This window comes from Rhizoctonia solani, chromosome 8, assembly GCF_016906535.1.
Source record: "Rhizoctonia solani chromosome 8, complete sequence".
NCBI lineage: Eukaryota > Fungi > Basidiomycota > Agaricomycetes > Cantharellales > Ceratobasidiaceae > Rhizoctonia > Rhizoctonia solani.
Genome location: NC_057377.1, coordinates 829,754 through 853,958, shown reverse-complemented (window position 1 = coordinate 853,958; position 24,205 = coordinate 829,754). Strand labels below are relative to the sequence as shown.

General features: G+C 46.0%; 8 protein-coding genes across 8 annotated transcripts; 7 read left to right on the top strand and 1 right to left on the bottom strand.

Moving 5' to 3' along the window:
* Window positions 1–498: 498 nt before the first annotated feature.
* On the top strand, window positions 499–1,311 carry RhiXN_09712 (uncharacterized protein; the record flags this gene model as incomplete). The annotated part of the gene is made up of 1 exon (XM_043329528.1): window positions 499–1,311. The coding sequence occupies one exon, from the start codon at window positions 499–501 to the stop codon at window positions 1,309–1,311; it is 813 nt and encodes a 270-aa protein (XP_043182362.1).
* Window positions 1,312–2,969: 1,658 nt separating this feature from the next.
* Window positions 2,970–3,641, top strand: RhiXN_09711 (uncharacterized protein; the record flags this gene model as incomplete). The annotated part of the gene is made up of 1 exon (XM_043329527.1): window positions 2,970–3,641. The coding sequence occupies one exon, from the start codon at window positions 2,970–2,972 to the stop codon at window positions 3,639–3,641; it is 672 nt and encodes a 223-aa protein (XP_043182361.1).
* Window positions 3,642–6,714: 3,073 nt separating this feature from the next.
* Window positions 6,715–7,311, top strand: RhiXN_09710 (uncharacterized protein; the record flags this gene model as incomplete). Its single annotated transcript, XM_043329526.1, has 1 exon — window positions 6,715–7,311. The coding sequence occupies one exon, from the start codon at window positions 6,715–6,717 to the stop codon at window positions 7,309–7,311; it is 597 nt and encodes a 198-aa protein (XP_043182360.1).
* A 633-nt stretch (window positions 7,312–7,944) lies between these two features.
* Window positions 7,945–8,893, top strand: RhiXN_09709 (uncharacterized protein; the record flags this gene model as incomplete). The annotated part of the gene is made up of 3 exons (XM_043329525.1): window positions 7,945–8,139; window positions 8,196–8,511; window positions 8,568–8,893. The coding sequence occupies 3 exons, from the start codon at window positions 7,945–7,947 to the stop codon at window positions 8,891–8,893; spliced, it is 837 nt and encodes a 278-aa protein (XP_043182359.1).
* A 2,263-nt stretch (window positions 8,894–11,156) lies between these two features.
* On the bottom strand, window positions 11,157–15,756 carry RhiXN_09708 (Retrotransposable element Tf2 protein; the record flags this gene model as incomplete). Its single annotated transcript, XM_043329524.1, has 3 exons — window positions 11,157–12,256; window positions 12,352–14,545; window positions 14,599–15,756. The coding sequence occupies 3 exons, from the start codon at window positions 15,754–15,756 to the stop codon at window positions 11,157–11,159; spliced, it is 4,452 nt and encodes a 1,483-aa protein (XP_043182358.1).
* A 56-nt stretch (window positions 15,757–15,812) lies between these two features.
* Window positions 15,813–20,802, top strand: RhiXN_09707 (Retrotransposable element Tf2 protein; the record flags this gene model as incomplete). Its single annotated transcript, XM_043329523.1, has 5 exons — window positions 15,813–15,911; window positions 16,853–17,974; window positions 18,130–19,552; window positions 19,613–20,275; window positions 20,339–20,802. The coding sequence occupies 5 exons, from the start codon at window positions 15,813–15,815 to the stop codon at window positions 20,800–20,802; spliced, it is 3,771 nt and encodes a 1,256-aa protein (XP_043182357.1).
* Window positions 20,803–21,398: 596 nt separating this feature from the next.
* On the top strand, window positions 21,399–21,764 carry RhiXN_09706 (Transposon Tf2-7 polyprotein; the record flags this gene model as incomplete). The annotated part of the gene is made up of 2 exons (XM_043329522.1): window positions 21,399–21,525; window positions 21,610–21,764. The coding sequence occupies 2 exons, from the start codon at window positions 21,399–21,401 to the stop codon at window positions 21,762–21,764; spliced, it is 282 nt and encodes a 93-aa protein (XP_043182356.1).
* Window positions 21,765–23,512: 1,748 nt separating this feature from the next.
* On the top strand, window positions 23,513–24,028 carry RhiXN_09705 (Retrotransposable element Tf2 protein; the record flags this gene model as incomplete). The annotated part of the gene is made up of 1 exon (XM_043329521.1): window positions 23,513–24,028. One exon carries the CDS (start codon window positions 23,513–23,515, stop codon window positions 24,026–24,028), a length of 516 nt encoding a protein of 171 aa, XP_043182355.1.
* Between the last annotated feature and the right edge of the window lie 177 nt (window positions 24,029–24,205).

Here is a 24,205-nt window from a genome sequence, read left to right as displayed (position 1 = left end):
ATGCGGTTGCTGTCTCCTATAGTCCACAGACCGTGGCGTCAGGCTAGAGTTCAGTGATAAGAACCCCCTCGGTCTATGCGCCTGTATTCCTCTCTTGTATTACCCCTCCCTTCCGCTCTTCATCATATTCTGACTCGATAGTGCTCGTGCCTTTCACTAGCGCCGATGAGCAGTGTCACCCCTCAGATATAGAATACAACGCAATACTTGACCCATTTTTGGTGATTGAACAGCCTCATAAGGTATTACTTATGCCGTTACCTCCGAGTCACCGAGTGCTCACCAACCCATCCTTACTATTTCTTTTCAATATCCGCGCTTCATAACCGGCTCGGTCATACGTCAGTATAACCCATGCCTATCGGGCTCCACACGCGCTGACCGGAGTCTTGATTTTTAATAGCCAGGTGTCTACATAGCCTATAAAACACGGACTTGCTTGCCTTTTGCCTTTCCCCCCAAGTTCACGGACTTCTCTCTACTCCCATTGCCCACATCATGGTTCAGGCCCCAGTTCAACCTTCTTTCGTTCAGATCATCCCCCTAACCAGTTACCCTACTACATCATTCGTCCAGCCAGGTCTCGACCATCAGCATCCGGTTGGGACAAGCTTTAGGTCACAAGACTACGCCACGGCACCAAGGAGGAATAGCCAGACGGCTGGAGTGTGCATGGAGCGCCCGTGCTCGAGTCGAGACCGTGCCGGTGCCGGATATCAACCGGCAGTTTGCGAGCGCCGCGCGTCAAAATCAGACACGAGCAGTTACCCCTATCTCTCTGCCGAAAATGCGGCCAAAGAAACTCGTGCTTCCACTAGACAATCGACCAGGTTCGAGACGGTTGAATCTCCCAAACGTAAGACGCACTATGTCCCCTACGTTCCTGCGACGCCCCCTCGGTCTCCTGAGCGTGTACCTACCCCGCCTGGATTGAATATCCCCCCTAGAGCGTCAGGATGGAACCCATATCCGAGCCCTCCAAACTCACCGCCATCTGAACGCGCCTCCGGCCCTCCGAGAAAGTATGCAACCGAGACGCCCAAACAATCTTACATTCCGTCCCCTCCCCCATCACCGAAACGCCGGTCAACCCCCAGACCCAAGGCACATGTACCTATGCCTTCTCCTACTTCAAAAGACGAGATGAAAGAAGGCGATGAACTCTTGTCCAAATTCAGGCGGTTCGCCCTTGCTGCACGCGAAACTCCTTCGGACGAGAAGTGTATTGAAGACCTCATGGATTCGTATGATGAACTCATGCCCAGCCTCATTGAAGAAGTCGCCAATGAACCTCACGTGGAATTCAATTGAATGCTTTATGAAAGTCGGTCCTTGCACGAAACAACACCCCCCGCCCATCGTTACTTTTTAAGATATTTCGTTTTCTATATGTATTACCGGATGCTTACGAGCTTAGCTCTAGAGCTAGTAGCTAGCCTCGAAACGCATCTCTCTTGTACTTGTATGCGCGACTGAACTTTTTTCTTGTTTTCCGTTTGCTGTATGGTTTTGAAATGGTAGTTATCGGTGTCAGTTTGAATGTACTACTGAATGTACACATCTACACGCCCCTGTCCAATCAATTAAATATCCATATCCGTGTAATATTACATGTCCTTTCTCTCTAGCCATGTCATTTAATGTTTAGTTATAAAAACTCTTGTAATTCCGTGGCAAAAATTGGCAGAGACCTGCAAGCGCCCAAGAGGTCTCACATTACCGCTTTGATGTCACTTTGAGGCTACCTAATTTATTCTAGCTCCGGCTTCTCACTTTGCGACCATCTCTGCCCCTATTCATCGCATCATAGACGAACTGTAATGTAAGTTTGGATCGTCCGAACTAGAACCTCCCATCACGATCTGTCACCAGCCCACCGCGCATGGTCGTACTTGCCTCTCTGTCCAGATCACCTATACGATACGTGGATACTTGGGCATTGAGTTCCACTAATAAATTAGGTAGGATTGGACACTTCCAATCTTTTAGGGGTCACAAATACATCCTATAACTTTCCTATTTCAATTTGCTTTGTCGAGTGGGGTTCGCACGCAGCTTGTCGTTATCAGGATAGCAAACGCATAATATAGGAATGGATCCAGAACGCACACGAACATAAACACGTACATTCGATTCTTTCATCTCTAGATTTATGTCTCCTTTCCTTCCCCTTCAAGTGTGAGTCTGCCTTGTTCAAGGTGATACGTTCCTAAGCCACCCTTGTTTTGGTCCCTAGATTGGTCTATGGTAGCTTCTGGAAAATTTAGATGATCGCAAATTGATTCGATACACATTAGGAGGAAGTGGTGCTTGGAAGAGCCAAAGAGTAAGAAAAAAAGTGCAAAAACCGCTAAACGCGGCTAGAAGTAGAGCTCGGAAGAGAAAAAAAAGAGCTACTGGTCAGAATCAAGAAAAGCAATGTCTCTGATGCGCCAAACTTCTTGGAGGATGCCCACCGCCGGAAAACGTCTGCGGACAAATCTCCCAATTAGGCGCCAAAACTATAATTATAAGCTATGAAACCAACACCACATATTTTTACTCAAGCTTATTTTTTAAATCAGCAGAAACGGCGCTCTCTTTCACCACATTGTAACCTCGTAACATGAATGTCTTAGATCATCAAACAGCTGAAAATAGGTAGGAGCATCTGTCCGAAACATCTGTGGCTTCTTTGATTGGCGGCAACATTGATTGACGATTGGCAATGGTCTCTCTGACTTGTTCCAAGCCCAGCTCTGCGCCGATCTGGTCCATATTAAAGGCCAGTTCCCAATCTACAAGTCAAATCAACACTCATACCCTCCTCGGCAACCTTTCAGTAAAACCGTAAAACCAAGGGCAATATTGATACCTGCAGGACAGGGACACAGACTCAGGTCGGTAGCAACCTTTTTAGCCGCCAGATACATATTCATAGATATTTACATTTCTCAGGATCGTTTGGTTAACATCCGAATCATTTCCTCATGCCAACTCTTAATTTATCGCGGGTTTTGAGCGCTTTGGCCCGGGCCGTCCGGGGCAGAAACCAAACCGAGCGGGGCAGAAACCAAACCGAGCGGGGCAGAAACCAAACCGAGGATGATGAGCGTCTGTCGCCAGTAAACGACTATCAATTGGACTATCTGCATCTCTCGGCTGAGGAGATAAAAATGATGTCTGTTTTGGGTCAGCAAGCCAAGAAAACGAGACGTGGACTTGACGGATCCTTATATGGCATCCTGGGGGCGCCCCAATCTCCCTCGGCACAATCAGATATATCCCTGGCTACAGTCACCAGGCCGCTGTTTGATCGCGGACCCCTACCGGAAGATAAATCATTGCAACCATCCTCAGACATATCTCAACAGTCCCTTACTTGGCCACGGTCATACACAGCGTCTCCCTCTCTGGGGCACTGTGAGCGCCACCAGCAGGGAAAGGTATTCAATGCTGGCGATGTTTATAATCAGAGTGTCCAGGCTACGGTGGTCGCTCAAGAAGCATGTCCCCCAGGCCAAGCTTCGGATACCACTTCAAAAGACACTGGAGATATTACATCTGACCTGCTGGAAGAGATCGGTGAAATCTTTTCGAGTTCAAATTACTCGGCAACTCGGGACATGTACTGGAGAGCTGACCAGGCTTCCGGCGCTTAGTCCACCAGCTTAACTTCTGTGCAAAGGAACACCCATATTAGTGTAGACCATGCTGAAGTTGGTCCAAATTCGTCTTTCCCCCCAAAAGGTTCAATTATGATTCCCCCTTATGTTTCACTATTTTCACCATGGTTCGCATACGTGTCCGTTGATTATGCCATCCCCATTGTACTAGTTCGACTTCGGTGAGTGTTTTGAAAGATGTTTTTGTATCATGTACAACTATTATTGCATTTTTCACATCTCCGCATTTATTGTAATTCCAGAACAGCTATAGTCTTATTTATTTATATATTATCCCAATAAATATATTTTTAATCTTGATTTCACTTGAAGTGGAGTTGGGGGGATGTTCACCAAGCCAATTGCTTACTTTAATTTACACACAACAATAACAGAGTAGTTCTAAATCTATCAGCAGACCCAATAGCAACTATGAAATCAAATCAAGGCATGTTAATTGTGCTGCATATGAGGAGAAAATCATATAGTATTGCTGATATGTAAGTTGCAACCAGAAACTTGATACTAGTCCAGGCAATTGGGCTAAGTGGCCATGATTTAAGGTCACCTAGACTGCTCAGGGTCATGATGGACACAAGAACAGGGTATAGTTATTGGGTCTGGGAAGACAATATAGAAATAACTTGTATGATAGTGGATGACTACTCATGAGTGGGTCAGTGATCTGGAAGTTCTAGGTTGCTTGATCACTGGTCCATTGGATGCTGGATGGACCATCTCATGCCAACAGGCAAGCAGACCTTGAGTTACAAACCATGTGGAGAGGCCTTGTGTCATGACCTTCATGGGCATGACATGATTTTTTTTACTATTTTCTACCTTTTTACTGAGATAGTTTCCTTTTTTGGTATATTGATGTGTCATCAAGATCATGTGACATATTTGATATACAATATGAAATTGTAAATGACTCACACTTTGTTGTTGTTGTTTTTGATATGGCTCTTTTCATGTATATAAGCAGGGTGTCCTAGATGTCTGTAAGGATGTTGAGGGCATGGGTGCTTGTGGCCATGTGGGATACAACAATAGACCACTTAAGGCAGTGACTAGCTACCCTACAACATTGGGGCTACTAACTACAATGACCAAGTGCTGTAAGGCAATGGCAAACTACATATGTACAGTGATGACAGTGCCTAAGGCACTATAGACAATGTAACTACTTAGTAACTCAGTGAACCAGGGCTATAAGGCTCTGTGTACAATAGGTGATGCAACAAGAGGTAATTTGTTACACCCTTGAGAATTATACCATTAGAATTGGACAATTTTTCTATTATTTTTAACATTTTTTACAAACTCAATATCTTTTGTTTTTTGATCACGTGATCTTGGTGCTTATTATGCCAAGATGCCGCGCCAAGATGCCATGCAAAGGGCGCTTAGGAGAAAATCCATGCTTCTGCACTGTCCTAGACGTCTGTAAGGACGTCAAGGGCGCGGGCGCTTGTGGCCGTGTAGATGTACAGTAAGTACCGCTTAAGGTGGCGTGGTCTACCCTACAACGTCTAACTACTAAACAACAATGACCAAGGCCGTATGGGCAATGGCAAGCTACGTATGTACAGCGGAGTCAACGCTTAAGGCGTTGTAGTACTACTTAGTGATCTGGCTGTAAGGCCTTGTACAAGTGGGGATGCAACAAGAGGTAATTGACCTGGGTGTTACCATGGTTGGTTGGCCTCCTTATATATTACAGAGCTACCTAGTTACAAATACAACTATATGCAATACTGTATCAAATAAGAACCCCAATCCGCAGTTGGCCTTACTCATGCATACATGTCACTGACGTGTCATAGTGATGTCATCAGGTGGAGGTGGCTACGTATGCTGAGGTAAGCGCAGATGGGGACGTGGCTCAGCGCTTAGCGTATGATATAAGCGCCAAGGTCACGTGATTGAGAAAGTTGTCTGTTTAGGTTTGTTTAAAATCAAGAAAATCGGAATAAATTCCATGGTATTGAGTGTGTCTACAACATGCACAGTCCGCAGCACACTTCTTATTCCACCTATGTACTTCTTTTCTCACGTGCACAGACCATGTAGATAGTGCCCCTTTGCCTATATATACAGCAGGAAAATTGCTTGGAGACCCCAAGTTGATTTTACCTTGCCTCTTACTCATTAGAGAAGGTACCCAGCCAGCTAAGTAGCCAGCCCCTGAGTAGTACAGCCACTTACCCCCCTTACTTAACCTACCACACCTCCAGGCCTAAGGCCCCTTTGTCAGCAGTAGATAGCAGTAGGTTGCCCTAAGCAACAGTAGTATAGTCCCCCAAGTAGATTACATAAGCCTTGTCTGTAGTAGTACAGCCTCAAGCGCCCACCCTATTAGCAAGTACCCACCTTACAGTGGTGTACAACATTGTAAAATCAACTTGTGTAGGCTTTGATCAACAACAAGAAGACTCCCAGTACTAGCACAAGGGAAATAACCATGATCAGGGCCACCTTGCGGAGTATAATAATCAAAAACTCCCCACCCCCATGTAGTACCAAATTGCTATAAGGCTGACAAGTTCTGATTGCCTGCATACCATGTGTTTTGCTGGAACACAGCAGATAGCAACCCTAGACAGCTGATTCACCTGCTTGCTAAAAACCTGCTCATATCATAATTGCCAGATCTGCTGATTTGTTGTAGGGATAGTCCAATTAGGGTGCAGCTAGTATTGGAAACCAACCTAACCGGGTGAGGAGTAAGTGTGCAAGTGTTTGGTTAGTAACTGGTAGGTCACGTGACTTACCGTTAGGAACATGCTAGTACTGCTTGGTCATCTAGTCCCTGATGACCAAGCCCTCCCCAACTCCTTCCTAAGCTAGCCTCAATGACTTGATTTCGACCGGCTTCTTCTGTCTTTGACGCTGGCACTGCTGTGTATATATAGTTGTGTTCAATGAAGATTTATTTTACCATTAATTGTTTTATTCAAGCATTCTATTGTACAACTTGGTGTTGAAGGTAAGGAGGCCAACTACATCTCTGTCTGATGTTATATGCGCAACTTACACTACATTATGCAGTATTAGTATGATTCTGTCTATGCCTGCTATCATGAAATGCACTCTCAGTTGTCCTTGTGGAGACTCCCGACCGCAAAAGCAAGCCAAACATGCTGGCCTGGCTTTTGATGCAGTTCCAACTGAGACCAATCCACTCTGGATCAATGACAGTGAGCATTTGTTGCCAGGGAGTAGAATTCAATCTGGTCCTATGCCTGATCTTCTTGCATGTGAGCTCACCAAGCCATACCATCCTGCTAGTGATGATGCACTGCGTCAAGACAACGCATACTATTGTTGCATAGCAAGCTCTGTATGCGGATGGATGCTCAAAGCTTGGGACAGAAATCTGCCCCGCATCTACAAGCATGCAGGACAATGTTGGGCACTTTGTAACTGGAGACCAGCGCTCTTCCAGAGAGCCAAATCCGCCTTGGCTAGCATGGCACCCAGCAGGTTTGGAGAACCTGATGCAAATGTGCAAGATCATAGTAGCCCAAATGATCTTACAGCCTTGCATGAACTCCCAGCCCCCAACCCCTTCTTGAGCTATAGCCACATGGGAAGCATGACGCTTCAGGACCAACTAAATCACACAGTTGCTGCACTGATCTGTGCCTCAGGGGCCCTGGCTTGACTTATTGACTACCCAGAGTGGACTCACTACAGCCGGTTACTCAACCCCAACTATACGCCCCCAAAATCAAATTATATTCATGACCGGATCATTCCTGCCAAGGCTCAACGCACTGTTCTCCATATGCAAGAGCACCTCCAAGGCAAGACAAACATTAGTTTGTCATTCAATGGGTTGACCGCAGGGCACCAGCCAGTTTACACAATCCATGTCTGCACCCCTGATTGGTGTACTTTCTTATACTGTGCAGACATCTTCTATGGGTTGCATAATGCAAGCTACATCATTGATTTCTTGGACCAGGCAAGTTGCAATAATTTATTTTGATTTTCTTCTTTGCTGACTGCGCATTTATGCAGGTAATTAAAGAAATTGGGCCGCATCGGATTGCCTCCATTGTATTGGACAATACTGCAACAACCAAGAAGGCGCAACAAGAAGCTTTGGGAAAGTACTTATGGATCCTCAACCTGGCCAACCCAATTCACAAGTACAACTTGTGCATCCAGGACATCTGTTGAGACCCTATCTGGCAGGAGGTGAGTGTCTCAATGATCATTTTGTTCCATCATTCTTATTTTTTTCACTTTATAGTCACTCAAGCAACTACAAAAGTTGCTCACTCATTTTAAAATGTCAAACTATGCCACTGGTCAACTGAATAATGCTTGTAAGCTTGAAGGAGTTCTACAAAGTCTTCAAAGCATTGGGAATACGCGATTTGCAACAATATACTATGCTGCAACATCTGTACTTGACAACCTCCCTGCACTCTACAGGATATACCAAACTAAAGAGATCAACACTAAGGGGACACCACTACCTAGTGTACGTATATATTTATTCACAATCATTCTTACAGCTCAACCGTATTTGACCTTTAGATTGTTGCTGAAGCACTTGACAAGACAACTGTCATGGCACTCAAGTTCCAACAAGATCTGAAGGAACTTGTCAATATCCTAGAGCCCTTTGCTCGTGCCCTACTATGCCTTGAATCAACCTGTAGTAGCCTATCAGACATTTACTTCTTTTGGCTGGGAGTGCTTGCAGCATTGGATCATCACTTTAAGTCCCAAAACTGTCTTCTTCTGCCGCAGGATTGGGGCCGTCTCCGCTGCATTGCATTGAAGCGTTTCAACAAGGCAATCAATGACACACCAACTGATGGGTATGTGACGGTGTTCTTCTTAGACCCACGTAAGCATCATATACGCAATATACATGTGTTATTATCCAGCTAATTTTTGTGGTAGGTTATCATGATGTTGCTATTTATGCTTCCTCAAACGCCTGCTCCCGTCAGGCCACTGTTCCGCCCCCGGTTGATTGTCCTCAAACCTCTAATCCACAGCAACTAAACAAGTACATCCTCAATTGTGTTCAAAAGCAGTTATTTGCTATGCTAAAAGCGGAACTGGAGGCTGCCAAGGACATCCCCCATCACCCACTTCATGCGTATAGCCAAGACGCACTAGTTGCAAAGGAACAACTGCATGAACAACTTGATTGCTATTACTGGGCTGATCAACAATTTCTTTCACAATATCTTACGCCCAATCAATCTGCTCTCCAATACTAGCGCTCACAAAAGCAGTCTGAACATATGTTTATACTTGCAGTACGTCTTGCTATGTACCCCAATCCATGTATTATCTGACATTTCTCTAGCATTTGGCAGAGAAGCTTTTTTCCATCTTACCAAACTCAATGTGCAACAAATGTGCTGGGTCTAGATTGACCTATCTTTATTCTAAACTGCAAACATGCCTGGATGCAAACAGCATGATCAAACAGATTCAGTTCATGCAATGGGAGTCTCTGGTGGGTTTTCCTGTTCTCTTTTTTTCCTTACACTAACATACACATCCTACAGGTGAATGGTTTGTTTTCAAAGAGACAGGAGAAGAAGCTTCCTGTCCTTTTTTGATTTTCTGATCTTCCTAGCAACTTCCAGCCCAATTGTCAGGCTGACAAAGATGCTAGCAAAATTGCACCCGCACTTGAGGACGAGTGTGGAGATGTGTTACAACCTCCTTACCTATACCACTGGATTCGGACGATTTTTCTATTATTTTTACTATTTTTTACGGACTCAATATCTTTACTTTTTTCGATCACGTGATCTCGGCGCTTATTATGCCGAGATGCCGCGCCAAGATGCTGTGCCAAGGGCGCCAAGGAGTAATCCACGCTTCTGCGCAGCCTGCAGCATACTTCTCATTTTGTCTTAGATACTTCTTTTCTCACGCGCACAGACCATGTAGATAGCGCATCTTTGTCTATATATACAGCAGGGAAATTGCTTGGAGACCCCAAGTCAATTTTACCTTGTCTCTTACACATTAGAGAAGGTAGCCAGCCAGCTAAGTAGCCGGCCCTCAGTAGTAACAGTAACACTCACCCCTTTACTTGACCTACCACACCTCCAGGCCTCAGGCCCCATTGTCACTAGTAGTAGTAGTAAGCTGCCTTACGCAGTAGTAGTTAGCCTTAGATAAGTAGATTAGATAAGCATTGTCTGTATTAGTTACGGCCTTAAACGCCTGCCACTAGCAAGTACCCACCTTACAGTGGTGTACAACAAGATGAATGGCTTGATTGCAGCAGAGCTGCGGCCCCCATTGCTGATACCAGCAATAACAAAGAAGACACAAAATTTGAGGATATTATCAATCTGACTTTGCAAGAGCTACTTGCCTTTTTTTCTAGCTACAACTCATCAATGCATGCTGCTGATTCTGAGTCTCACTTGCCGCACAGTACAAAAAGCTTGGAAGGTGTTAGCAAGGAATCCAAAGGCCCGCAGCGTGCAATTTGGAGGGCAAGAGATATAAATTGGGACTAAACTATGTATTTACATGTATTATTTTTATAAACAGATTGTATGCGCCTTAGATTACGCAAGCCAGGCTCCCCCCAGTTACTGACTTGGTTAGTATTATTATGTAAACACTAGCACTAACTGTGGCGCCGTCAGTAACATTAGTAAGCAAACCTAGCCACACCTTAAGTCCAATGCTAGGTGTCTGACGCAAGGGTTTAGTGTTCACACTCTGCACAAAAACTGCTCATAAGTCCTGTATCAGGCACATCTACCCCCACACGCCGTATCACTATTCCATCCACATGCTCTGGCATCCCACACCCCTACTCCTGTCCCTCCAGCTGTGCTAGCCAATGTTCCATTCCAACCCATTCCCAACCGCCCTCTTGCAGCACATCTCCTGCTCTGCAAAATGTGCCAAGGATGGAACCAGAGCCGTCCCTTACTTGTTGTGACCCAACTGTAAGGTTGGTCACACGCTAGTGGTTGGGCGCTTATGGCCGTACTACTACAAACACTGCTTATGTAATCTACTAATCTAGGCTATACTAATACCGCTTAAGGCGGCCTACTACTTCTATACTACTGCAAGGGGGCCTTAGGCCTGGGAGGTGTGGTGAGTAAAGGTAGGGGGTTAACTACTGATGACTGAGGGGCCGGCTACTTAGCTGGCTGGATGACCTCCTCAATGAGTTTGAGACAAGGTAAAATTGACTTGGGGACCCCAAGCAATTTTCCTGCTGTATATATAGAAGAGAGCGCACTATTTACATGGTCTGTGCACATGAGAAAAGAAGTACGTATGTGAAATGAGAAGCGTGCTGCGGGCTGCGCAGAAGCGTGGATTTCTCCTAAGTGCCTTTGGCACAGCATCTTGGCGCGGCATCTTGGCATAATAAGCACCAAGATCACGTGATTGAAAAAGTAAAGATACAGAGTCCGTAAAAAAAGTAGAAATATCAGAAAAATCAGGCAAATCTAATGGTATAATTTGGGAGATTGTAACATTGCCCCCCCCTTAAAGGCTCTTGGTGGCGTCACAAGCCTTTCTGAGTCTAGCTTGGTTGAATTGCTTTATCTCTTCTTGGCTGTATTCCAGTAGTTCTTCTGGTTCCCATGAGTTGTCTTCTGGGCCATATCCTTTCCATTTTATTAGGTAGAACCATTTACCCCGTTGTTGTTTGGAGTCTATGATTTGTTCCACCTTGTATTCTTCTTCTCCCTCTATTGTCTCAGGGGGAGGTTGTTCCGGAAATGGTTGGCTTGGTGATTTGTGGCTCTTAGATAACAACCCAACATAGAACACATCATGGATCTTCAAAGTCTCTGGTAGCTCTAGGCGGTAGGCGTGACTAGAAATTTTTTCAACAATTTTGAAGGGACCAAGTTGTTTGGGGTCCAACTTGTTTGAATTGGTCCTAAGTTCCACATTCTTCCCATCCAGCCAAACCTTCTCTCCTACTGAATACTCCGGTACTGTTCCTTGGTTCCTGGTCATCCGTTCTTTGCTCAATCTGAGGGCTGACTTGGCTTCTTTCCATTCCCAGGCTAGTGTGTCTGCTACCTCATCTGCCTCTGGTACATTGGCTGGGACGTTGGAAGGGTTCATTACTGGATTCCTTCTGTAAACCAATTCAAAGGGGGTTTTTCCTGTGGACGCATGTTTGGCGTTGTTATACGCGTATTCCACCAAAGGGAGCCAGGTGGTCCAGTCTGAATGATTGGCTGCTATGTATGACCTTAGGTAGAACTCAATAAACTGATTAACCCTTTCTGTCTGTCCGTTGGATTCTGGATGGTAAGCGGAAGAAAAGGATGGTTTGATCCCCAGTCTTTGATAGAGTGCCCAAAGAAACTTTCTGGTGAACGTGGTTCCGCGGTCTGAGATGGTTTTGATTGGTAAGCCATGGAGTTTCCAGATATGCGTTACAAATAAGTCCGCCAACCCCTTGGATGTGACCTTTTTGGACGTGGGGATGAAGTGTCCAAACTTGGAAAATGAATCAATAACCACAAGGATAGCATTGTGGCCCTGGGACTTGGGGAACCCAGTGATGAAGTTGTATGATATTGTGTGGAAGGGATATGGTGGAACTTCCAAGGGTTTCAGGGCAATTACTGGTGCATGGGCTCAATGGTTGCTTGGCAGATTGGACAGCATTCCACCCATTCCTTGGCTGAGGCCTTCATGCCTGGCCACCAGTAGTTTCAACTTAGAAGCTCTAGGGTTCTTTGTTGTCCCGGATGTCCTGCCAGGGGAGAGTTGTGAAATTCCTTCAGGAGTCTTTCTTTCAGGGGCTCATGGTCGGGTACTACTAGTTTCCCACGGTACCAGAGTAGGTCTTCCTCCCAATCATAATCTTGGTACGCCTTCTGTATGGATGGCAGGGCGTTATCAGCGTCTTCTGTTAGAAACTGGATAATCTGTTCTAGGGAAGGGTCTTCTTTCAACCTAGAACGTATTTCCGTGACAATTTCCAGTTCTTCCTCTGACGTGTTGGCAAAGACCTCTGCTGGGAGCATGACTTCTGGTTCTGGTGGCACATTGATGTAATCCAATTGTCTGGACAGGGCGTCTGGCTTCCCTGACTGTTTTCCTGGGCAATAGTGGATTTCAAAATTGAAGTCACTCAGGAAAATGCGCCATCTTGCGTGTCTCTGGTTAAAGGTTTGTGCCTGCATCCAATACTCCAGGTTTCTATGATCTGTGAAGACCTGGATTGGTTTGTCTGTTGCTTCTAGGAAAATTTGCCACTCCTCTAATGCCTTAATGATAGCTAATAATTCTTTGTCATGCATATCATAGTTTGATTTGGCACCCAAGAAGGACTTAGACATATATGCAATTGGATGGAGCCGGTTATCCTCTCCTTGTTGACTCAGTATGGCTCCCATGGCTACCCCTGATGCGTCTGTTTCTAGGTAGTAGGGTAGTTCTGGGTTGGAGTGGATAAGAACCGGGGATCTGGTGACAAGGGCCTTTAGCTCCTGGAATGCAACCTCTTCTGGTTCATCCCATGACCAGGGAGTTTCCTTCTTTGTGAGGTTATGGAGGGGACGCACAACCAAGCTGAAGTTGGGAATGAAACGCCGGAGGTAGTTGACAAAGCCTAAGAATGCCTGGACCTGTTTGACTGTTTTGGGTTGAGGCCATGAGGTGACAGCTTCTATCTTCTTCTGATCCATGGAAAATCCTGCCGGTGAGATTACAATACCAAGGTAGTCAACTGTGGTCATGTGGAAGTGGCACTTTGAAAGTTTGCAAAAGAGCTGATTTGCCATTAGCCTGGATAAGACTTCCTTCACATGGGCAGGGTGTTCTTCTGGCTTCTCCAAAAAAATCAAAATATCGTCCAAGTAGATGACTACTGTGACATTGATGAGGTCTCTGAACAAATCATTCATAAAGTGCTGGAAGGCGGCAGGGGCATTTGTAAGGCCAAAAGGCATTACTAGGTATTCAAAGAGCCCGTACTTGGTCCTAAAGGCCGTCTTCCATTCATCACCTTCTTTGATCTGTACATTATTATAGCCCCAACGTAAGTCTAGTTTGGTGAATAACTTGGCATTCCTGAGCTTAGCCATGAGATCATCTTGTCTGGGAAGTGGATACACGTTTTTGTGGGTCACGTCATTCAGCTTCCTGTAATCTACTACTAGCCTGAGGGAACCATCCGCTTTCTTGACAAACATGACCGGAGCGCCTGCTGAGGAGGTGCTGGGACGGATCTTTCCTGTTGCCAGCTCCTTGTCAATGTGTTGTTTCAGAGCTTTGGACTCCGCGTCTGTCATTCTGTAGATTGGGCCTGGTGATAATTTTGCATCAGGGAGAAGGTCTATTGCAATATCATATTCCCAATGAGGGGGTAGAACCTTAAACTCTTCTTTGCCAAATACTCTAGCAAACTCATGATATTGAGGGGGGAGGTCTGCTAAAGGATCCAGGTCTGCTTCTTCTTTGGAGGCAATCTGTACCTGTTCAGGGAATGTGACTAATCCCTGTTGCCAATTGATGAGGGGAGCTTCTGCCATTAACCATGTCATGCCTAAAATTGCTGGTGTGTTCCCAATGGGACAAACTAGGAAGGGGATTGTGTGTGAGTGGCCATTGGCCAAGACCGCAAGTTGAACCTGGTGCCATATGCAACCAGTCTGGGATAGGGTACCATCTAACATTCTCACAACTCGTGGATTTTTGAGTTGGGTTTTAGGGATTTTGAGGTTTTCTACTAGAGCTGGGGATATAAAGTTGGAGGTGGCGCCTGAGTCAATGAGAGTTTTAATGGGTTCTGCCTGGGAATTTTGGACGTGTAGATCAATGAATAATAGCAGTTTTTTATTAGAATCAAGACCAACAGAAACAAATTCTACAAAACTATCTACAGTGTCCTTCTTCTGAGTTGGGGGCTTGGCAGCAGTCCTTGACTTCAATCTTTTCCCAATTTGGCATCCTCTGCTACCTTGGCCACTTCTTTGATTGTGGCCTTCCATCCATTTTGGCACTGCTTGATACCATGCCCCTTTTGCCTGCATTTGACGCAAAGGCCTGAAGCTTGTTGGCGGTCCCTTTCTTCCGGAGTTACGTAGTTAGGGTCCTCTGAAAGGCAGACCCTTTGCGTGGTGGTGGTGGAAGTGGTGGCCATGGTGGTTGGGGACTTAGCGGGTGCCTTTTTGGGGCGGTTTTCCTCATTTTCCCAACAAGTATTGTCAATTTTGATTGAGGCGGCAAATATGGCCTCAAGATTGTTGGGAATGTTGTCCTTGGTGGACAAGAGTTCTTTGACCTTCCAGTGAAGGCCGTGCGTGAATTGGGCAATATACGCCTCCTCATTCCAGTCAAGTTCTGCTATGAGATTGCAGAATTTGGTGACGTACTCAGACATGGTTGTGGTCTGAGTTAGCGCGGCAATCTTCCTGGCAGCCGCCCTCTTTGCGTCTGGATTGGCAAAGGCTTCTTTGAATTTGGCCGTTAAGACCGGGATGGTGGTTGGAGGATTGCCCTTGCCCTTGATAATAGCCCCAATGAGGGGGAGTGCCCAGTCGGCTGCCTTGTCTGTCATGTGGTAAAGCATCCACACAACCATTTGCTCTTCTTCATCAAATTGGTCTTGATGAAGTGCAACCCAAAGCAGCATGCGGTCTAGCCATTGGGTTGCCTTTCTTCCCCTGGAGTCCCCCTTATATGGGTCAGGGAGTTCCATTTTGGGCCGCTTTACGCTGGACCCTGAATCAAAGGGGGTGAGTGAGCTTAGGCTCCTAGGCATTCCGCAAGGCTCTTTCTTGGGGGCTTGCCTGGGTTCTTCTTCCTCTTCTGAGTCATAACCTGTTCCTCTAGAGGGGCGGAACGGGGCCTTGAGTCCAGGCCTAACCGTGCCTGGAGTGTGGACTTCCCCTCCCAAGTGGGTAGGAGGGGTGATAGGCCCAGTCAATGGGCCAGGCTGGGTTTGGGGGGCTCCTTGATCCTTGTCCCCAAGGAGGTCTGCTGTCTCCTTACATATGGCCCTAAGCTTGGTAATCTGCTGGCTTTGGGTGTGGATTTGGTCCTGCAGGGACCCAACTGTGGCTGTGAGGGCTGTGATAGCCTCAAGGAGAGCAGCAGGGGACGGCTCTGGTTCCATCCTGGGCAGGTCTTGCGGAGCAGGAGATGTGCTGCAAGAGGCCGGTTGGGAGTGGGATGGAATGGAACGTCAAGAGGAGCAAGAGGAAGGCTGGGAGTAAGGATGTGGGACTCCAGAGCGTGTGGAGGGAATGGTGGAGACGGTGTGGGGAAAAGGTGCCTATATCAGGACTTATGAGCGGTTTTTTTGCAGTATATATACGCTAAACCCTTGCGTCAAATACCTAGCGTTGAACAATCCCTACAGCGAATCAACAGATCTGGCAATCATGATACAAGCAGGTTTTTTGCAAGCGGGTACTTCAGCTGACTAGGGTTGCTAACTGCAGAGTTCTGGCAAAACTTGTGGTATGCGGACAATAGACCTTGTTAGCCTTATAGCAATTTGGTACTACGTGGGGGTGGGGGACTTTTGATTATTATGTCCCACAAGGTGGCCCCGATCACGGTTTTTTCCCTTGTGCTAGTACTAGGAGGTTTCTTGTTTGTCAATCAAGCCTACAACAAGTCAATTTTACAATGTTGTGACCCAACTGTAAGGTTGGTCACACGCTAGTGGTTGGGCGCTTATGGCCGTACTACTACAAACGCTGCTTATGTAATCTACTAATCTAGGCTATACTAATACCGCTTAAGGCGGCCTACTACTTCTATACTACTGCAAGGGGGCCTTAGGCCTGGGAGGTGTGGTGAGTAAAGGTAGGGGGTTAACTACTGATGACTGAGGGGCCGGCTACTTAGCTGGCTGGATGACCTCCGCAATGAGTTTGAGACAAGGTAAAATTGACTTGGGGACCCCAAGCAATTTTCCTGCTGTATATATAGAAGAGAGCGCACTATTTACATGGTCTGTGCACATGAGAAAAGAAGTACGTATGTGAAATGAGAAGCGTGCTGCGGGCTGCGCAGAAGCGTGGATTTCTCCTAAGTGCCTTTGGCACAGCATCTTGGCGCGGCATCTTGGCATAATAAGCACCAAGATCACGTGATTGAAAAAGTAAAGATACAGAGTCCGTAAAAAAAGTAGAAATATCAGAAAAATCAGGCAAATCTAATGGTATAATTTGGGAGATTGTAACATTACTGCTCTCTTTGAGGCTATCACAGCCCTCACAGCCACAGTTGGGTCCTTGCAGGACCAGATTAGAAATCAAGGCCAACAGCTTGCAGAACTCAAGGCCATATGCAAGGAAACCGCCAATCTTGTTGGCAACAAGGATCAAGGGAGCACCCAAGCCAAGCCTGGCCCGTCAACTGGGCCTGTCACCCCTCCTACCCATTCAGGAGGGGAAGCCCACACTCCAGGCACGGTTAGGCCTGGACTCAAGGCCCTGTTCCACCCCTCAAGAGGGACAGGCTTTGACTCAGAGGAAGAGGAAGAACCCAGGAGAGCTCCCAAAAAAGAGCCTTGCAATACGCCTAGGAGCCTTAGCTCCCTCACCCCCTTTGACTCAGGGTCCAGTGTGAAGCAGCCCAAAATGGAACTCCCTGACCCTTATAAGGGAGAAACCAGGGGACAAAAGGCAACACAATGGCTCAACCGCATGCTACTATGGGTAGCCCTCCACTGCAATCAATTTGACAAGGAGGAACAAATGGTTGTGTGGATCCTATACCACATGACTGACAAAGCTGCGGACTGGGCCCTCCCCATCATTGGGACCATCATCAAGGGCAAGGGAAATCCCCCCACTACCATCCCAGCCTTAACGGCCAAATTCAAGGAGGCATTTGCCAATCCTGATGCCAAGAGAGCAGCCGCCAGGAAGATAGCTGCGTTGACTCAGACAACCACTATGTCTGAGTATGTCACCAAGTTCCACAACCTCATAGTGGAACTAGATTGGAACAAGGAGGCATACATTGCCCAATTCACACACGGCCTCCACTGGAAGGTCAAGGAACTCCTGTCCACCAAGGACAATATCCCCAACAACTTGGAGGCTATCTTTGCCACCTCCATCAAAATTGACAATACTTGTCAGGAGAACAAGGAGAACCATCCAAAGAAGCAACCGGCTAAGTCCCTGGCTACCATAGCCACCACTTCCACCACCACCACTCAACGGGTCTGCCTATTGGAGGATCCTAACTATGTCACACCCAAGGAAAGGGACCATTGCTGCGCATCTGGGCTATGTGTCAAGTGTGGACAGAAAGGGCATGGCATCAAACAATGCCCTAACGGTTGGAAGGCTACTATCAAAGAAGTAGCCAAGGTAGCCAAGGATTCTGAATTGGGAAAAGATTGAAGTCAAGGACTGCTGCCAAGCCCCCAAATCAAAAAAAGGACAATGTAGATAGTATCAAATTTGTAAATCTTGGCTTAGACTCTAATAAAAAACCACTCCTCTTTATTGATCTCTACGTCCAGAACTTCCCAGCAGAACCCCTCAAAACTTTAATAGACTCCAGAGCCACATCCAATTTCATCTCTCCCTCTGTTGTTGAAAAATTAAAAATCCCAAAAACCCAACTCAAAAATCCACAAGTTGTGAGAATGCTAGATGGTACAATTTCACAGACTGGTTGCATCTGGTACCAGGTCCAACTTGCGGTTTTGGCCAATGGCCATTTCCATTCCATTCCCTTTCTTGTATGCCCCATAGGGAATACGTCTGCCATACTAGGCATGACATGGCTCACCCAGGAGTCACCTCTTATTGACTGGTCAATAGGTACCATTGTATTCCCTGAGCAAATCCAAATTGCATCAGAAGAAGAAGCCAACCCAGATCCTCTTGCCAACCTCCCTGAGCAATACCACAAATTTGCCTGGGTCTTTGGTGAAGAGGAGTTCAAGGTCCTTCCACCCCACAGGGAGTACAACATTGCCATAGACCTGTTACCAGACGCCAAACTCACCCCAGGACCCATCTACAGCATGACAGATGCAGAATCAAAGGCTCTAAAACAGCATATTGATGAGGAATTGGCAACAGGGAAGATCCGTCCCAGCACCTCCTCCACCAGGGCACCAGTCATGTTTGTAAAGAAGGCAGACGGATCCCTTAGACTGGTTGTGGATTACTGGAAACTTAACAATGTCACTTACAAGAACATGTACCCGCTTCCCAGACAGGATGATCTCATGGCAAAACTCAGACATGCAAAAATGTTCACCAAACTAGATTTGCGTTGGGGTTACAACAATGTCCAAATCAAGGAAGGAGATGAGTGGAAAACAGCCTTTAGGACCAAATATGGGTTATTTGAGTACTTAGTCATGCCCTTTGGTCTTACCAATGCTCCAGCCACTTTCCAACATTTCATGAACAACCTATTCAGGGATTTGATAGACGTGACTGTGGTAATGTATCTGGACAATATCTTGATCTTCTTGGAAAAGCCAGAGGAACACCCCAACCACCTAAAAGAGGTCCTTTCCAGACTCATGAAAAACCAGTTGTTCTGTAAGCTGTCAAAATGCCACTTCCATGTCACCATGGTGGACTACCTGGGTATTGTTATCTCCCCAGCTGGATTCTCTATGGACCAAAAGAAGATAGAAGCAGTCACCACATGGCCTCAACCCAAAACAGTCAAACAGGTCCAGGCCTTCTTAGGGTTTGTCAACTATCTCCAATGGTTCATTCCTAACTTTAGCTTGGTTGCTTGGCCTCTCCACAACCTCACAAAAAAGGAAACCCCCTGGACATGGAGTCACCCAGAAGAAGAAGCCTTCCAAGAACTGAAATCCCTTGTCACAAAGTCCCCAGTCCTTATCCACTCCAACCCTGACGCCCCCTACTACCTAGAGACAGACGCATTGGGTGTAGCCATGGGAGCAATCCTTAGTCAATGAGGAGAAGATAACTGCCTACACCCAATTGCCTATATGTCAAAATCTTTCTCAGGTGCCAAAGTCAATTACAACACCCATGACAAGGAGCTCCTGGCAATCATCAAGGCCCTTGAAGAATGGCAGATCTTCCTAGAAGCAACAGATAAACCAGTACAGGTATTCATGGATCACAGAAACCTGGAATATTGGATGCAGGCCCAAACTTTTAACCAGAGACATGCTCAATGGTGTATTTTCCTGAGTGACTTCAACTTTGAAATTCACTACCGCCCAGGAAAACAGTCAGGGAAACCAGACGCCCTCTCCAGAAGATCAGATTACATAGACTCCCCTCCAGACCCAGAAGTTATGCTCCTGTCAGAAGTATTTGCCAATACGTCAGAAGAGGAAATAGAGATTGTCACCAAAATACGTGGCAAACTAAGGGAAGACCCTTCCTTGGAACAGATCATCCAATTCTTGACAGAGGATGTGGAAGACGCGCCCCCCTCCATCAGAAAGGCTTATTGGGATTACAACTGGGAAGAAGACCTACTATGGTATTGCAGAAAACTTGTAGTTCCAGACTTGGAAGTCTTGAAAGAGCAACTCCTCAGGGAATTCCATGACTCCCCCCTGGCAGGGCACCCAGGCCAACAAAGAACCCTGGAGCTCTTAAGTTGCAACTATTGGTGGCCAGGAATGAAGTCTTCAGCAAAAGAATGGGTAGAATGCTGTCCAGTGTGCCAAGCCAATTGACGCGCTCACACCCCTGCCATTGCCTTAAAACCCTTAGAAGTCCCACCATTCCCATTCCACATGATCTCTTATGACTTCATCACAGGGTTTCCCAAGTCACAGGGGTTTGATACCATCCTGGTTGTCATAGATTCCTTTTCTAAATTCAGACACTTCATTCCAACTACCAAAAGGGTTTTGGCCAAAGGCCTAGCGGAACTATTCATTGCACACATCTGGAAATTACATGGGTTGCCAGTCAAGACAATCTCAGATAGGGGTACCACGTTCACAGGGAAGTTCTTGAGGGCACTATACCAACGTCTTGGAATCAAACCCGCCTTCTCATCAGCTTACCACCCAGAATCTGATGGACAAACAGAGAGGATAAACCAGTTCATTGAGTTCTACCTAAGGTCATACGTTGCAGCAGACCATTTGGATTGGGCCACCTGGTTGCCATTAGCAGAATATGCTTACAACAACACTAAACATACCGCTACTGGGAAAACCCCCTTGTCCTAGATGTCCGTAAGGGGCGTTGAGGTAGCGGGCGCTTGTGGCCGTATAGAACTAAGTAATAACTGTGTAAGGTGGCAAGGGTACTACCTACGACAACAAACTAACTAACTACGGTGACTAGACGCTATAAGGCGTCAACAAGCTACCTAAGTACAGTGAGGGTGATGCTTAAGGCGTGTATCTAAGTGGTTACCGGCTATAAGGCCTTGTACAGTATGTGGAGTGCAACAAGAGGTAATTGACCTGGGCGTTACCATGGTTGGTGTGCCTCCTTATATATTACAGGTGTCAACTAATTACAAATACAGTATATCCAATATGTAGTCCAATAAGAACCCTGCTCCGCGGTTGGCCTTACTCATGCATACGTGTCACTGACGTGTCATGATGACATCATGGGTGGAGGTGGCTACGTGTGATGAGTAAGCGCGGATGAGGACGTGGCTCAGCGCTTAGCGTATGATATAAGCGCCGAAGTCACGTGATTGAAAATGTTATCCAAATGCCTTTGTTTAAATTTGAGAAAATGGGAATAAATTCCCTGGTATCAATTGTGTCTATGACACCCCTTCAAATTGGTTTATGGAAGAAATCCAGTTATGAACCCATCCAATGTCCCAGCAAATGTTCCAGAAGCCAACCACATAGCCAACACCCTTGCCCATGAATGGAAGGAAGCAGAATCTGCCCTGAGGATGACAAAGGAGAAAATGGCAGGAACCAGGGGTATAATCCCGGAGTATTCTATTGGAGAAAAAGTTTGGCTAGATGCAAAAAACATTGAAATTTGATTGAACTCCAACAAACTAGATCCCAAGCATCTAGGCCCCTTCAAAATCATTGAGAAAATCTCCAGTCATGTGTACTGCCTAGAACTCCTGGAAACCCTGAAAATCCACAACGTCTTCTACATAGGATTGCTTTCCAAAAGCCATGAATCACCAAGCCGGCCATTCCCAGACTGACCTCCTCCTGAAACAATAGAAGGAGAAGAGGAATACAAGGTAGAACAAATCATTGATTCCAAACAACAATGTGGGAAATGGTTTTACTTAATAAAATGGAAGGGCTATGGACCTGAAGACAATTCCTGGGAACCAGAAGAACTACTGGAACTGTTGTACACCACTGTAAGGTGGGTACATGCTAGTGAAGGCGGGCACTTACGGCTGTACTACTACAAGCAACACTTATGTAATCTAACTAATAGGCTATACTAAGGTTGCGTAAGGCAACCTACTACTTCTATACTACTGACAATGGGGCCTTAGGCCTGGGAGGTGTGGTGAGTTAAGTGGGGGTAGGCGTCTGGGAACTAATAGGGGCTGGCTACTTAGCTGGCTGGATGATCCTCCTCAATGAGTATGAGACAAGGTAAAATTGACTTGGTGAATCCAAGCAATTTCCCTGCTGTATATATAGACAAAGATGCACTATTTACATGGTCTGTGCATGTGGGAAAAGAAGTACATGATGGAAATAAGAAGCATGCTGCAGGCTGCGCAGAAGCGTGGATCTTTCCCAAGCGCCCTTGGCACGGCATCTTGGCGCGGCATTTCAGCATAATAAGCGCCGAGATCACGTGATTGAAAAAGTAAAGATAAGGAGTCCGTAAAAAATAGTAAAAATATCAGAAAAATCGTACAAATTCAATGGTATATGTTAGGGGATTGTAACAGGAACACAGCCAAGACAAGATAAAGCGCTTCAACCAGGCTAGACTCAGAAAGGCTTGTGATGCTGCCAAGAGCCTTTAAGGGGGGGGCAATGTTACACCCTTGAGAATTATACCATTAGAATCAGACAATTTTTCTATTATTTTTAACATTTTTTACAAACTCAATATCTTTTGTTTTTTGATCACATGATCTTGGCGCTTATTATGCCAAGATGCTGTGCCAAGGGCGCTTAGGAGAAAATCAACGCTTCTGCACAGTCCGCAGCACACTTCTTATTCCACCTATGCACTTCTTTTCTCACATGCACAGACCATGTAGATAGTGCCCCTTTGCCTATATATACAGCAGGAAAATTGCTTGGAGACCCCAAGTTGATTTTACCTTGCCTCTTACTCATTAGAGAAGGTACCCAGCCAGTTAAGTAGCCAGCCCCTGAGTAGTACAGCCACTTACCCCCTTTACTTAACTGTTATAACCTCCTTACCTATACCACTGGATTTGCACATTTTTTCTCTTATTTTTAGTATTTTTTCTGAGACCTTTAGCTTATGTTTTTTAATCACGTGATCTTGGCGCTTATTATGCTGAAATGCCGCGCCAAGATGCCGTGCCAAGGGCGCTTAGGAGAAATCCACGCTTCTGCGCAGCCTGCAGCATGCTTCTTTTTCACATGAACACTTCCTTCTCCCATGCACAGACCATGTATATACTTTCACCCTTGTCTATATAAACAGCAGGAAAATTGCTTGGGAACACCAAGTCAATTTTATCTTGTCTCATATTCATTGAGGAGGATCACCCAGCCAGCTAAGTAGCCGGCCCCCACTGACTCTCAGACATTGAACCCCTTACCTTAACCTACCACACCTCCCAGGCCTAAGGCCCCCATTGCTAGTAGATAATAGTAGGTTGCCTTACGCAACAGTAGTATAGCCTAGTAGAGTAGATTACATAAGTTGCTTGTAGTAGTACGGCCTCAAGCACCCACTCCCATTAGTGTGTACCCACCTTACAGTGGTGTACAACAGTTCTCCATGGACCAGAAAAAGATTGAAGCTGTTACCTCATGGCCCACACCTAGAACAATCAAAGAGGTTCAGGCCTTCCTGGGATTTGTCAACTACCTCCACCATTTCATCCCCAACTTTAGTTCTGTAGCACACCCACTTCACAACCTCACAAAAAAGGAAACTCCCTGGTCATGGAGTAACCCAGAAGAGGAAGCATTCCAGGAATTGAAGTCCCTTGTCACCCAGTCACCAGTCCTCATCCATTCAAACCCAGATCTACCCTATTACCTTGAAACGGACACATCAGGGGTAGCTATGGGAGCCATACTCAGCCAAAGAGGAAAGGATAACCACCTTCACCCGGTAGCTTACATGTCCAAATCCTTTTCAGGTGCAGAAGCCAATTACAATACACATGACAAAGAGCTTCTGGCAATTATCAAGGCATTAGAGGAATGGCAAATCTTCCTAGAAGCAACAGACAGGCCAATCCAGGTATTCACAGATCACGGAAACCTGGAATATTGGATGCTGTTGTAGACACACTCAATACCAGGGAATTTATTCCCATTTTCTCAAATTTAAACAAAGTTAAACGGACATCATTTTCAATCACGTGACCTTGGCGCTTATATCATACGCTAAGCACTGAGCCACGTCCCCATCTGCACTTACCTCAGCATACGTAGCCACCTCCACTTGATGACATCACTATGA